A 14,364-nucleotide genomic window follows, 5' to 3' on the forward strand; every position below is an offset into this window, starting at 1 on the left:
TCGCCAAAAATGTTCGCGAACCCGTTCGCGGACTTTCGGCAAAACTCGCGAATATTCGCGAACTTTGCGAACCCCATAGACTTCAATGGGAAGGCGAACTTTAAAACCTAGAAAAGCCATTTCTGGGCAGAAAACTGATTTTAAAGTTGTTTAAAGGGTGCCACGACCTGGACAGTGGCATGCAGGAGGGGGATCAAGGGCAAAAATTTCTCTGAAAAATACTTTGTAAAAAAAACGCCCAAAAAAACCGAAAAAACCCCCCAAAAAATAATGCCAAAAAAACCCGCAAGCTATTCCTATGTATACGCAAAGGCGAAAAAACGCGGCGGAAAAAACCGAGGCAAAAAAATGTGGCAGGCTGAATCCAGAACAAATTTGTTCCTTACTGGGCCTGTGTCTCAATACCACCTACTTCAAGCACAATGGAGTTTTCTATGGACAAAAACATGGTGGTGTTATGAGTTTGCCTGTGTCTCCAGTTGTAGTGATGTAGCAAACATCACCAAAAATGTTCGCGAACCCGTTCGCGGACTTTCGGCAAAAAAAAAACCGCAAGCTATTCCTATGTATACGCAAAGGCGAAAAACCGAAGCAAAAAAATGCGGCGGAAAAAACCGAAGCAAAAAAACGCGGCACAAAAAAAAAAACGCGGCGAACCCAAAATGGCGAACATCGCCAAAAGTTCGCGAATTTGCGGACTTGCGAACACCTGATGTTCGCGCAAATTAGTTCGCCGGCGAACAGGTCGCTACATCTCTAACCAGTTGTAGTGAACTGTTACATGAAAGAAGTGGAAAAGAAAGCCCTGGGCACCTTCAAGGGAACTGAAAGAGCACTACTTGCTGTTTGATTCCCACCGCCCTTTGGAACATAAACTTGGCGTTATTAGGACTTGGCACCATTGGGCTGAAACTGTGGCACCCAATGCAGAGGCTGAAGAGAAGTAATACAAACCTCTAAAAGGAGCTCTGAGAACTTGTGGGTCCCCAGACTGGGCCTTTATGGAAACTAAATGAGAGACAGGTTGCGATGAGCAAGTTTTTTCGGCAGGCATGGATTCACAGCCATTGGCTCATCAATAAAGACAAGCAAAGAGACCAGGCCAACACACACCGAATAAGTTTAATGGAATCGTCGTGATTGGACGTCTGTGACTGTTCTGCTCCAGTCGTACTTTGAAGGATTAAAACCCGCATCAATGGGAATCATGGTACCACTGTGACTGGATCTCACCTTCTTACCCCTGTCAGTTTCAGCCAACCCCTAACTGGATACGTTCAATGGAACCATTGCGGTTGGATGTCTGTGACTGTTCTACCCTCAAGGGTTTAAGTGCCGGGGAATTCCCTACCTGCCATCTGAACTGAAGAAGCCACTCGGATGAGTTGGGGAAACGTTTCCAAGATAGACTCGGAAAAGTACAGTTGTTTTACACTTAATTCTGCTACAAGGCAGCCATCGGGGGGTGGGGTAGGGGCACAGGGGCCCATTTATCATCCTCGGGCCCCACAATAACATCTGGTCCCCGATGGCTAGCCTCTTCTGCAGCAAAGGAAAGAAATATGGAATTCAGAAAACACTTGCAAGCGTTTGTAAGTGCATCTGATGCTAAATCAAATAGAGCTTTGGAGGATACTCCATTTGTTTTTACTCCTATACTACTACTGTACTGTAAGTAGCCTGCAGAGCGCAGGGCCTTTTATATTTATTAAACAGTTTTACACTATATTTGCCTCATTTTCCATTCTATATACATCGCTGAATTGGATCTCACTTCAATCAAAAGCCCAGCTGGGTGTGGTTTATATGCTCTTTTGATACGTTGTTCTGGTGAGCAGTTTGAACATATATATAGCTGGGGTCACATATATTGTGGTGTTCATCCAAAAGCACTCACCATATTTATTATTGTGTTCAGTATATTACTTTTTTGCACTATATATTTTATTTTTTATTTTCATGCGCTTCTATCAACATTCTGCACATAAATCAAATAGATGTTGCCCTTCAAACAGAGGACTGACAAAAATATTAAATCTTTTCTCTTTTTGTAAAGAGGCGCATTTATACAATAAACGTTCCATTGTTGTGTGACATTGAGCGGCTCTGTTTGCTTATTAGAGAGACAGGGAAAGGTTGGGGGAACAGGGAGGGGGGACTGGAGTTTTGCTTTGCTGAGACACCCGAGAAACTATGGGGGGGCATTTACTAACCGGTGTTTTTGGAAACTCACATAAACTCCTGAAAGTTATTTGATTAAAAAAACAATCAATGATTTATTAAGAATCCTTAGTATTAATATCTAAAGAATAGCAGCAGTTTAAATGTAAACCAATGAAAGTCTGCAGTCTAGTGTCCAACTGGGAAAAGTTTGGGGACCCTGGGGTTAATACTGTGAGAATGGCAGCAGGTTGGATTTCCCCATTGAAAGTCATTAGGTAAAACCTGATTGGTTGTTCACAGCTCTGCCCACTTTTGGACATCCAACAATCATCATATTTTCATTCAGACGGACCCCATGACTATGTGATTCAAGTTTGTAGCTTCAAAGCTGTAAATGTGGCAGCAGTTTAAAAATCTTCCCTGTCAGAGTCAATGGGATAATTGGGGGGTTCGGAGAGGCTCCCCAAGAAGACGGGGGCGGGATCCCTTAGAAACACACAAACAACCTGCTCTGCTATAGGGCGAGGAAGTGTGGGGAGTTTGGGTGTTGTACCCCTAAAACTGTAGGAGAAGTAGCGTTTAGAAAATAGGGGGCGCTAAGAATAGGAATCCGTGGAAGTGGGACAGTATTTGGGGGTTCCCAACCCAACACAATAAAAGGTACAGGAGACAGGAGTTGGGGGACTGAGTTTATTATTGGCCCAAACATGGAATTAAATGAGGATATTGGGAAATGGAACTCATCGAGCTGATATTATTGCTATGGGCCTTTATATTCAGTTTCCCGGCCGACCCCCCCATCTCAGTACTTCCCTCCTTCCAGCAGGGGGAGTAACGTTATACAGTCAGTAGGGGGGATTCCTGCTGGATCAAACCAAAGCAATACTGGCGGGAGGGGAGAAGGGCAAGTTTAAACAACATTCAGGGGCAGGGATACCCCCCAGCCGCCTTCTGGTGGTCTCTTCTGGTTCTGCCTTATCTCCTTCATCCCTTCAGGCAGCTGGAACTAAATAAGCAGGGGGGGCATGGTTACAATTAGCCAGATAATTCCAACTTACATACTGGCAGGGTTCAGCTTGCCCTAGTGCCCCGTTGGACATTTTATTTGTAATGGAGAAAATAGCAGTTATATCTTACCCTTTACACACAGCACAGACACTGAGCCTCACCAGCCTGACACTGCGCACTCAACAGAAGTAAATCACACGATGAACACCTTCCATTGCCATAAACACCCCCTTTTTCCTTTCAAAGTTGCAGAGTTTTTTTAACTTTTTTCCTTTCAAATGCCAGGGGGGCTGCTGTAAGGTGCCATAGACAGTCACTATTTATTGGGCCTGGGGGGGTCTGTTTGGGCCTTTGTGTGCTTGAAATGCCAGGGGCTATTCTGAGTCTGGGTCTGGGTATTTATACAGTAGGCAGCCTGGTAGCCTTCCAAGGGTAGTGCCCTATAGTATCTCTCTATACAGGCTATGGGCACAGTTAGGGGGCTGTTCTTTCTGAAATAGACACACTGTCATGGTGTTACTGTATCTCCCCCTATATACAGGCTATGAGCAAACACAGAGGGCTGTTCCTGCTGGCTAATGCTTAGTACCAAGGAATACCCATGCTGGTATAGTGTTATGGCATCTCTTTGTACAGGCCACACAAACTCCTCATATTAGAATTGGTATCAAATTTGGCCCAGTCTGGTGCTACTGGTGCCATGTGCCATGGATGTGATTGTCAAAGTGATATTAAAGGGGCAGTTAGGAGAGTCAGGAACTCACCCAGACTGGCATTATAGCTTTGCAACAGCGCAGAGTTACATACAGGTGTATGTGAGTGGGAATTGCCAGCATCAACATCAGTAACACAAGTGAGACAGCATCAGGTTGTTCTTTGGGGCAGGGATGTGTATGAACCTCTATGGTGCTATAGTCTCCCATGAACCTCTGCGCTCCAATAGTCTCCCATGAACCTCTGCGCTCCTATAGTCTCCCATGAACCTCTGCGCTCCTATAGACTCCCATGACCCTTTACGCTCCTACAGACTCCCATGACCCTTTACGCTCCTATAGACTCCCATGACCCTTTACGCTCCTATAGACTCCCATGACCCTTTACGCTCCTATAGACTCCCATGACCCTTTACGCTCCTATAGACTCCCATGACCCTTTACGCTCCTATAGACTCCCATGACCCTTTACGCTCCTATAGACTCCCATGACCCTTTACGCTCCTATAGACTCCCATGACCCTTTACGCTCCTATAGACTCCCATGACCCTTTACGCTCCTATAGACTCCCATGACCCTTTACGCTCCTATACACTCACATCTGTTCTAATATTTGCATTCCGCTACCCTATTGCGCCCGGCTATGCACTTGCACTATTCCGCCACTAGGTGTCTCCCTTCCCCAGACGTTCGGTGTCCTCACATTTTCCTGCCTGCGACGTGATCCCTTTCTCAATGAAAAGCCGTCTCTAGGCTGCAATGACAGTTTCATCCCCAAAGCAACAGCAAACGGTGAGCGATCGATCCCACCTCCAGCCGGCCAAGCCAACCCTACCTGGGCCGACCTGTCCCCACCTGAGCCAGTGCCAAGCCGGCAGTATGTGCCCCTAACGCTGCAGCGGAGGATCTCCCGGGGGGCCGGCAACCTGACTGCCAATGAGTCGCAACGTTCCGGAGCTGTGGCCCAGAGGGGTTGGATCCCCTGGGGTAGATGTGCGATCCCCCCACTGATGGCTCCGGCGGGGACTGTGGGAGATGAGGGGCGGTGCATTGGGTGCATAGGCAGAGGCTGGCAGGGGTGCCCGACAGCTGCAATGCCATGGGCAAGGTGGGCATCGCTGCTCCTCTTTGTGGCTGTGATGGCAGCTCTGCAGATGCCCGTACGGGCCATGGAAGGTAAGACTGGCACTAATGGGGGCCCTAATGTACCTGTGTAGTCTTGTCATATTGCAGCATTCCCCTATCTGCCCCATACACCGATACAGGCATATCCCAGTTACCCCCCCTTAGCCTGGCTGCTGCCCCTCTACCCCCATCCAGGGGCTTCTGTTTCTCCCACCAAATGCTTTTGTCTCCTTATCCCCAATGGTGTGCTACCTCCTGATGTTAAACCACAACTCCCACCATAGGCTGATGGGGGATGCTGGGAATTGTAGTACAACAGCAGCTGGGAATTAGACACAGATTGGGCAGATCTGAATTGAATGGTGCAAGCTTGGGGGTTGTGCCTGCACTGTGCCCTTATTGTATGCCAGCCCTGGCACCACTGTGTTGTACCTTCTTAGTAGGCATTTATTTGCAAGCATGTGTAACCACTGCACAGCACTGATGGGGTTAAAAGTCAAACTGCACGTACAGAGTTAAATTTGACATTGTGTGTTGAATATATACAGTATGTGCCAGTGCAGGGCATGAGTGGCTATGTGCAGGGTGCCAGTGTGAGTATTGGCCCAATAGAATAGTCCCTTATATGATGAGAATGCCTGTCCCTAGGCTGTATATATGGGGCCTATTCACTATATGTGTAGCGTCTCCTGTGCGCAGTGTCTGTGCTGTGGGACCTTCCATGCTAAAACCCATTGCAGAGCAGAACCCCCCCAGGAGGGGCCTATAGGGCTTTATTGATGGGATCTATTCTTTATATATAGCAGGCATTATTCAGTGAGAGAATAAACTTATCAGAATTGGTTGTTGTATTCCTATTTGCTCCTAAACCTAAAGAATGGCAATATAAATACACATATAGGGGCTTGTGCCCCCCCCCCCCTTTGCTTTGCTTGTGTATTGTATATTCTGGCACCTGATTTATTTAAGAGACTCACAGATACAATGATAAGAGCCGGCACTAATGGCTCTGTTTGTCCTGCTGCTGCCTGTAATTCCCATATCGGCCTCTGCCCAGAATGGAGAGACAAGGTTGGTTTTGGGGTAGGGCAGAAAGGAACTTCCTGGGGGGGTATGGGTTTTTTTCTTAATGGGCAGTAGTCATCTTTGGCCATTTACAACTCCACTGGTTAGCCACATTGGCTATTAGAGCCAGGCAGGTCTGAGCACAATTGTTTGAATGGATTAGTCCGTTTCCCATAGGCAATGATTGGTGCCACTGGCTGAACTGGCTCGGCCCATCCTATCAGATCTTGCTTTCATTGATAAAGGTGATAAGTGGAAAGAGTTAATGTCAGTGTAGAATATATTGACTCCTTAATTTAATCAGAGAGTTAAGAGGGGAATTATGCTCCTTTTGGTTTATGGGACATTTTCCATTGGTTTCAACACAGTGGCGCTTTGTATTGTATTTGACTCTGTTACCATTTGTATCCTCACTATTCCAATGCTCTGATTGGCTACAGGCTGGTTCTGTACCGCTGTTTCAACACTTTGGGTTTTACACACTGACACAGAACAAAGTGATTACTTGACAGTTTAGGGGCACTTGTAAAACACGCAAGTTGCAGGGCGTCTGCATTGAATGCAAGATCTGTAGCTGAAGTTTTCCCATGAAACAGCACCTCTAGTGGTCAACAAATAATACTTAGCAATCCTGATGCAAACTATGGAGAATGTTAGTTGGAGCTGTGGCGCTGAGTAGTGACTGGGGGCAATGCTGGGGGTGCCAACTGTATCCTAGGTGCAGTCCTGATCCCTCCCGCCCCCTCACCTACGCATTCGGCACATATGCAGGGCACATAGGAGAGGGCTACTTACCCTCCACCTCCATACACCCACCATGAATGAATAAATGAGATGAATGGTTCCATATTTATCCAAAAGTGTGTCAGGCACAGGGATTTTTAAATATTGCATTTTTTCTGTATATGCACCTTGGGTGCCTATATAAAATATATGGCCCTGGCTGGAGAAGACCTGTCTGAAGGTGAGATGTGGGTAGAATATCTAGTTGCTCATCTACTGTAGATACTCCTGGAAGCCCAGTTTGACGGTCACTTAGGGTAAGAACTGAAATGAACACTCACTTGCTGTTCTAGATAGTCTGGGAATTATGAGGGAATGGCCCATACAGCAATGTCTTCCATTTAATGGGGACCTGACCATATTTTGGACCTCAAAGGTGGGCAGATTTCAGAAAATCACCAACCTAGACTGTAGAGTGGGCTAACAGGGAGCTTCTAACATTATTATTGTAGTCATACATGTCCTTTACAAAGACATCTGTCAGTTAGAAAATTTTGATCGGGCGCCATAGAAGGCACCTGACCAAAATCTGCCGTCAGGGCTGAATCAGCAGAAGGAGGTAGAAATCCTATTGTTCCTACCTCCTTATCTGCTGTTTCAGTCCTGACGGTGTGTGGCGGATCTGACGATGTTTCGTGCGACCGATGGACGCACGAAACATCGTCAGATCGCCACGCGTGTGGCCGCCTTAAGCCTCCCTAAACCTTCATTGGCACCTTAAAAAAAAAAAAAAAAACCTAGCTCCGTTTCTGCACTGCCCTGCAAATCAGCTGTGCTCTGATCTTTCTTCTTGTGGATTCTCCAATCAGAGCACAGCTTTCTTGACAGGCAGTAAAATTGACTAATCAAGGCGCAGATGCAGACAGGGATCGGGAGATTTTGCAAACTGGAGGCAGTGCAGAATTGAAGACTAAAAAAAGAAGAATCTGCAGGCTGTAAACTTTACCCAAGAACCAACTTTGAACTTTTGCTGCAGTTTTCATCCCACAGGTACTATACCCAGGTACTATACTGTATATGTTCTAAAGACTGACCCACTAGCTGAAATTAAATTGTTTTTTGTCACCTGACATCTACAGTACCTAAGAGGCGGGGCATACAATGTATGATTGACATCTGGCATTTTTTAATGAAGTTATAATTTGTATGGATGTGTTAATAAAAAATCATAATTTGGCTTTCATGTTTAATTTGAAAAGTACTTTTATTGTACAGCTTTTTATATCTGGGTGAGGGGTCCCCTTTAAATGGCTAACGAAATGTTAGTCATGGGGAGTTTTTAGAACTCAATAATAAGAAATTCAAGTCCGGCTTGGGACTCCTCCAGTTACATGGGAGTAGGAGAAACAATAGGTTAGCTGAAAGCAGTTCTGATGTGTAGCGCTGGCTCCTTCTGAAAGCTCAGACTCAGGCACAATGCACTGAGATGGCGCCTACACACCAATATAAATAAAATGTTAAATGGCAGAGGGAATTATTTCCCATGTAAACAGTGTAATTTAGAAATAAAAAGTACCCCATAAAAATCATGGCAGTATCCCTTTAAGGATGTCTGTAGCATGGCTGTTATTGGGTTTATATAGAGCTCAATTAGAATGATGCATTTTGGGACCTCCCCTAATCTGTCAAACTCGCTGCAGAGATTTGTAAGCTGTGCACCCATATAAGTTCCAAATATGAAAAGTAAAAATCTAATGATGTCATTTTACAGAATTTAAAAAATAATCCAGACACCACCTTTTATTCTTTTTACCTGCACTTATTCCAAGCCACACATTTTTATTTATATGATACCAGACAGGCCAGAAATACAGGGGAGCTTTGTGTAATACCATGTACAGACCCGGCAGCATTACTCTACTTGGCTCTTTGTATTTCTTCCCTCCATCAGCCCAGTAATGTTGTGCAAAGGACTTATAGTAAGTATGGTGTAATATGCACAGTGTAAATGCAGTAAGAGCAGAAATACAGTGCAGTGACGTTTCCTAGACCAGCAAGAGGGACATTTCAGTAGACTGTATCTTATACCAGACAAGCCAGCAATACAGTGTAATGCAGTGTTCTCCCCAGGGAAAAAGAGGGGCACAAAAAAATTGGGCTTATTGGGGGAGAGAAATATGTGCCTCCCCAATCCCTCCAGCACTAAAATAATTGTTTTTACACACACCGATGCACTTCTGCACTGTGCATGATGTAAATACGTGTTCCCTATTTTGATGTATATTGGGTCACGTGCAGCTTTGATCGTTTTGTAGTTAATTCTGATATTGTGGGGCCATTTGCATTTAATAGTGTATGGTTTATTAGACTTGCAGGTGGGACTGGGAGGGGTCAAGGATATAACGTGCAAGCTCTTGGGGCAATGACTTTCAACTTCAGAGAGACCATGTGTTCAGGTGACAGTCACCACTTAAGGATTGTGCCTTCATATAGTTTTTTTTTTCTTTGTTGTTACATTATCTTTGAGTCTATTACTTCTATACCATCCTATTGTTATTGCCTACCTAAAACTTTATAGCTGGCTGACCAGAAATACTCATAATGCCGTAATGATTACATACTACTATGGCATTACAAACATTTTTAGGGTGTTGTGTTTGGGTTTATAGAAGAGCCTTTCCCGGCGCTTCTCAATGTTGTATTGTTATTCCTAAATAAATGTCAGACAGGTGCCTGCTGGTTGGCTACACTTGCTTTCTGAGGTTTTATAATTAGTTGATTATTGCTCTGTGCACTCCTGGGTAAAACTGGGTCCCTTAAAAATTCATGGTGGGGGGCAATATCCAGCCTGCAGTCCTTCTCTTGGGCAGCCCTGACATTAAATAAAAGGTATTGGGTGTGTTTGAGCAAAGCTGCTTACTGTATGCTTTTAGTTCACTGAAGGTTCTCTTTCATAAAGGTGCTGGATGTGTGAATGCCATATTACAATTACACATACAGAGTAACTTCAACTATATAGTAGTTTTTATATAGTAAATTTTATGGAATGTGTTGAATGTTATTGCTGAATCGGTACAGGCAAAATGCATAAAAAACTGCATGATACACGGATAGCCAAATTACCTGTAATTCTGTTCATAATCCTGTTATCTGTTTTCTCCCCACAAGGCTGCTGAATATGTTCCGGAAAAGGTGAAGAAAGCGGAAAAGAAATTGGAAGACAATCCGTATGACCTTGATGCATGGAGCATTCTCATTCGCGAGGCACAGGTTTAGTGACATAGGGTTACATTATGTATTCTCTTGAGTACCAAAGGTGGCTGTATTCAGGAGATTCTAAAATGTTCCCACACAGTCATAATATTGTAAATGCTGTTTATTTCAATTTTAGAATCAGCCTATAGACAAAGCACGGAAGACATATGAGCGACTTGTTGCCCAGTTCCCGAGCTCTGGCAGATTCTGGAAACTTTACATTGAAGCAGAGGTTAATATTTTCATTTTTTTTTCTTACTAATTGATTTTTTTATTTCACAAACACATTCTAGGTCTGAGTTGAGAAATAACTGGTAGGACACTATATTAGTTAATGTTCCTTACCTTGTAAGTTGTAATGGTCACATTTTATTCTGCATGAGTTGACAGTTTTAAATGTTTGGGTTTTTTTTAAATGCACAGTCCAGGGGTTTGTTCTGCAGTGGCTGAAGTTAGTGATCAGTACCCCCAGGGATTTTGTTTTTTATTGTCCTTTAAAGGGGAGCTCCGGCTTACGAACCAACATTTGTTAGAGCCTCACTCAACATAGAAACCCCTAATACACTTATCACTGTAACCTGTTCCTTCAAAGAGTATGAATACATAACATTTTTATATGCTGAAATCCAGCCGCAAAATCGTTCTCTTTCTGCATCATTTGCAATCCTGGCAGGGGAGGAGGGACTAAAACACTGATGTTACAAATTGTAACAATTTGTCCACAGCTTACAGACAGCATGCAGGGACTACGTAACCCACAATGCATTGCACTGTTCCTTATTAACATCATGTATGCAGGGAATTGTGGGATTGGTGGGGATGTCCGGCTACTGTAACATTTTATTTGAGTCTCAAAGTAGTCAGCCAGATTAGCAGGGGAACAGGGGGCGGGGCTTAGCTAACTTCCAAACCATATTATTACATAAAAAATTTGCAGTCTTTTCATAATTTTTATATTGATGCTTATTGCAAAGGTGCTTGAAGTTACATTCTCTTTTCAAAAAGACTAAATTCTGTTTGGGTGGAGTTTGCCTTTAAACTACTGTGCATAGAGTTTAGTTTGTAATGTCATTACTGAAGAATGGGATTTTATTCTACAGTTGTAGTTTATGGTGGATATCTCTTTCCTTTTTAATGTGAATTTTTTTTTTCTTCAATGCAAAGTACTAAGCGACCTCTCGTATACTGGTTCTAAACCAATGTTTGTGTTGTAAAGCACATACCACAGCTTACTTGAGAAAACATTTAAGAAACACTGCTGTAGAATCTTCCTAATTATAGAAGGTTAGTCGTATTTTTACTTGGAACAGGACAAATGTGTGGCTTACGGTGCATAGAATTACACTGCAAATGTAGACAATTAAAAATGATTGTATGCACAATATTGAAAACATGTTTGTATACTTGATTAATGCAGTTAACTATACGACTCATAATAAAACCACAGAGGCAGAAAATCTGGGAATTTGGTGTGCATCCTATGTTATTCTGTTATTCTGCTGCTTGTGATGTCTGGTTAATCCTGTGTAGCGTAAATGGTTTTGTTCATAACTTTTAGGCACACTTTATATTTTCCATTATTTGAACAACATTATTGGGACCCTTTGGTTCTCATACTCTGCCTTCCCACTCCACCCATGTGAATAGTATTTTCTTTGGGATGCTACATCTATTTTATATTTTTATACAATATTAAAAGAAACTATGATTGTAGGCTATGCATACATCATTTATGGGAACTGTACTTTCTTTACACAAATACCATTAAAATCTGGGGCTAATACTTGTGCTTACCCTTATTATTTTACATAGTAATGAGCACAGCAGTGCGCAGTATTTAGTGTCTTTTAAACTCACAATTTACTTTACCTAGTAGGTTACATCTGAAATATGCTTGTGTTTTCTTTCTTTTTCACCTATAAAACTTAAGAAACATTGGTGTGTGGTGGATCTGACGATGTTTCGTGCGACCGATGGCCGCACAAAATATCGTCAGATCGCCACGTGTATGGCCAGCTTTAAGGTGGCTATACACGGGCCAATTTTAGCTGCCGATATCGGGCCTTTAGACCGATTCAGCAGCTTATCTGCCCATGTTTGGCTCGAATGACAGGCCTGCCTGACTGACATCTGCCCTGAGATCAGCTAGATTTCAATCGGCAAGGTTTGATTTTTCCGTTAGATCGGGGACCGCATTGGCTCGTTGATGCGGTCCCCGAACCGACAGCACCTATACCTGCCATTTCAATTCGGTCATTTTGGCTCTAGGGTTAAACGTCCGGATTAGCCCGATATCGCCCACCCGTTGGTAGGCATATCAGGAGAAGATCCACTCACTTGGTGACCTTGCATCATTGGTAAAAGCACTTACCCAAGGAGTTCTGTGACCAGGTCACTGGCTGCATGCTTTTGTACAGGACATGAAACTCCAAGGGGACTTCTTTTATATTTTATGTGGGATACTTTTATTTTTATATGCTACCATTACAAGCTTCTTAGGGATCATTTGGGATGTCCCTCAACTGAAGTACAAGAGCCATTACCCTTAGTGCCCATGCGCAGAGCACTTCTGGATGGCGAGTAGCTGCACTCTGCACCTTATTCAGACGTGCAAGTTGGGGGTAAGGAAAGGGGGAAGCTTACATCTGTACTCGAAAGAGCTCAGAGACCTGCAGCAATTCAAGGAGAGAGGAAGGAAATAAATATTCAGTGTTGTAACACTAAGGCAGATTATCCATTGTATTATAGATGTTATGTTTACACAGAAGCAATGGCTTTTTGACAGACAGGGATGCTAGTAAAACATTTGCATGCATGTTAGAGCCTATGGTACCATTACAAAATATATAACTGTACATTTAAAAATCTTAGTTCCTGAAAATAACATTTTATATGCAACTGCATTCCTCCCATCCACCTCTTTTATTTTTTGAGGGGTTGCATTGTTTGCCAACTTGGTCTGAAGGGTCTGAGTTGCCCCCATTTTCACTATTACACTAAGATTGTACATTAGGCACATCAACCTCTATCATACACACACACACTCGCGCGCACTCAAGTTTCTGTATGTATGAATGTTGGGGAACTTGCAAACATTTTGCAGATTGTCCTCTAGTTGGATTTAAAAGCTGGACCCCAATGCTGCAAGGCAGACTAAAGTAGACCTAAAAGGTTTTTACACACACATTGCCAGTTGTTTTTACACTTGGGATGGAAAAACAGTGACACTTTAAAATCATGTTCCCAAATAAACCTGTAGCCCCCTGTCCATCTTTGTATTGTCTCTGCTTACATGGCCACTTGTGGACTTCTTTTCACTGCTCATTCTTACACTGGACTTATTCACTTGCCTAAAGCAATGTGCATTACAAGATGTGGACAAAGTCATAGTGCAAAAGGAAAGGTAAGTGTTGAACTCTTTGCACTGCAGCAGCCTCCTTTATCCCCTGTCATGTACTGCACACTTAAGACAACAGTAAAACTAGTTTTACTGACCATTTTTATTTCTCCTTAATGCCTACTGGCAAGTAAGATGAGTGTGAGGAAATATTACATATATTATGTGCTTGCACTACTTTGCTCCAGTTTTGCAAAGGCCATGTTGTCTTTGTCAGACTTTTAGCTTTGTGGATTTTAGGTTAATAACATTAAGAAAATTACCGTATTTTTCGGACCATAAGACGCACTTTTTTTCCCCCAGAAGTGGGGGGAAAAAGTCCCTGCGTCTTATGGTCCGAATATACTTTAAAAAAATGTTTTTACTTGCCCGTGTGGTCTCCGTTGCAGGGCCCTCCTCTATTCACCGGCGCTTAGCTCTGGCGCTGTGCGCATGCACAATGACGCGCATGCCCATACACATGCGCGTCATTGTGCATGCGCACAACGCCAGAGCTAATCGCTTGTGAATAGAGGAGGGCCCTGCACGGAGACCACACGGGCAAGTAAAAAACCTTTTCTTAAAGTATATCTGTAGGCTATATGCTGGTACAGATGGGGGCAATATGTTGGGTGCTGCTGGTACAGGTGGGGGGCAATATGTTGGGTGCTGCTGGTACAGGTGGGGGGCAATATGTTGGGTGCTGCTGGTACAGGTGGGGGGCAATATGTTGGGTGCTGCTGGTACAGGTGGGGGGCAATATGTTGGGTGCTGCTGGTACAGGTGGGGGGCAATATGTTGGGTGCTGCTGGTACAGGTGGGGGGCAATATGTTGGGTGCTGCTGGTACAGGTGGGGGGCAATATGTTGGGTGCTGCTGGTACAGGTTCGCTTTTAATGCACATAAAATATTTTAGGACAGTATTTGTTTCAGAA

General features: G+C 43.7%; 1 protein-coding gene across 1 annotated transcript in view; it reads left to right on the top strand.

Annotated features, from left to right (window-relative positions):
• LOC108645362 (cleavage stimulation factor subunit 3-like) overlaps window positions 1–14,364 on the top strand; it is a 73,744-nt gene that overhangs the window by 28,609 nt on the left and 30,771 nt on the right. The window contains exons 2-3 of the mRNA XM_031900491.1: window positions 9,967–10,068; window positions 10,190–10,285. Coding sequence (XP_031756351.1) covers window positions 9,967–10,068; window positions 10,190–10,285 — 198 coding nt within the window. The remainder of the gene's footprint in view (window positions 1–9,966; window positions 10,069–10,189; window positions 10,286–14,364) is intronic.

The sequence above is a fragment of the Xenopus tropicalis genome, chromosome 4 (genome assembly GCF_000004195.4).
Source record: "Xenopus tropicalis strain Nigerian chromosome 4, UCB_Xtro_10.0, whole genome shotgun sequence".
NCBI classification, from domain to species: Eukaryota; Metazoa; Chordata; class Amphibia; order Anura; family Pipidae; genus Xenopus; species Xenopus tropicalis.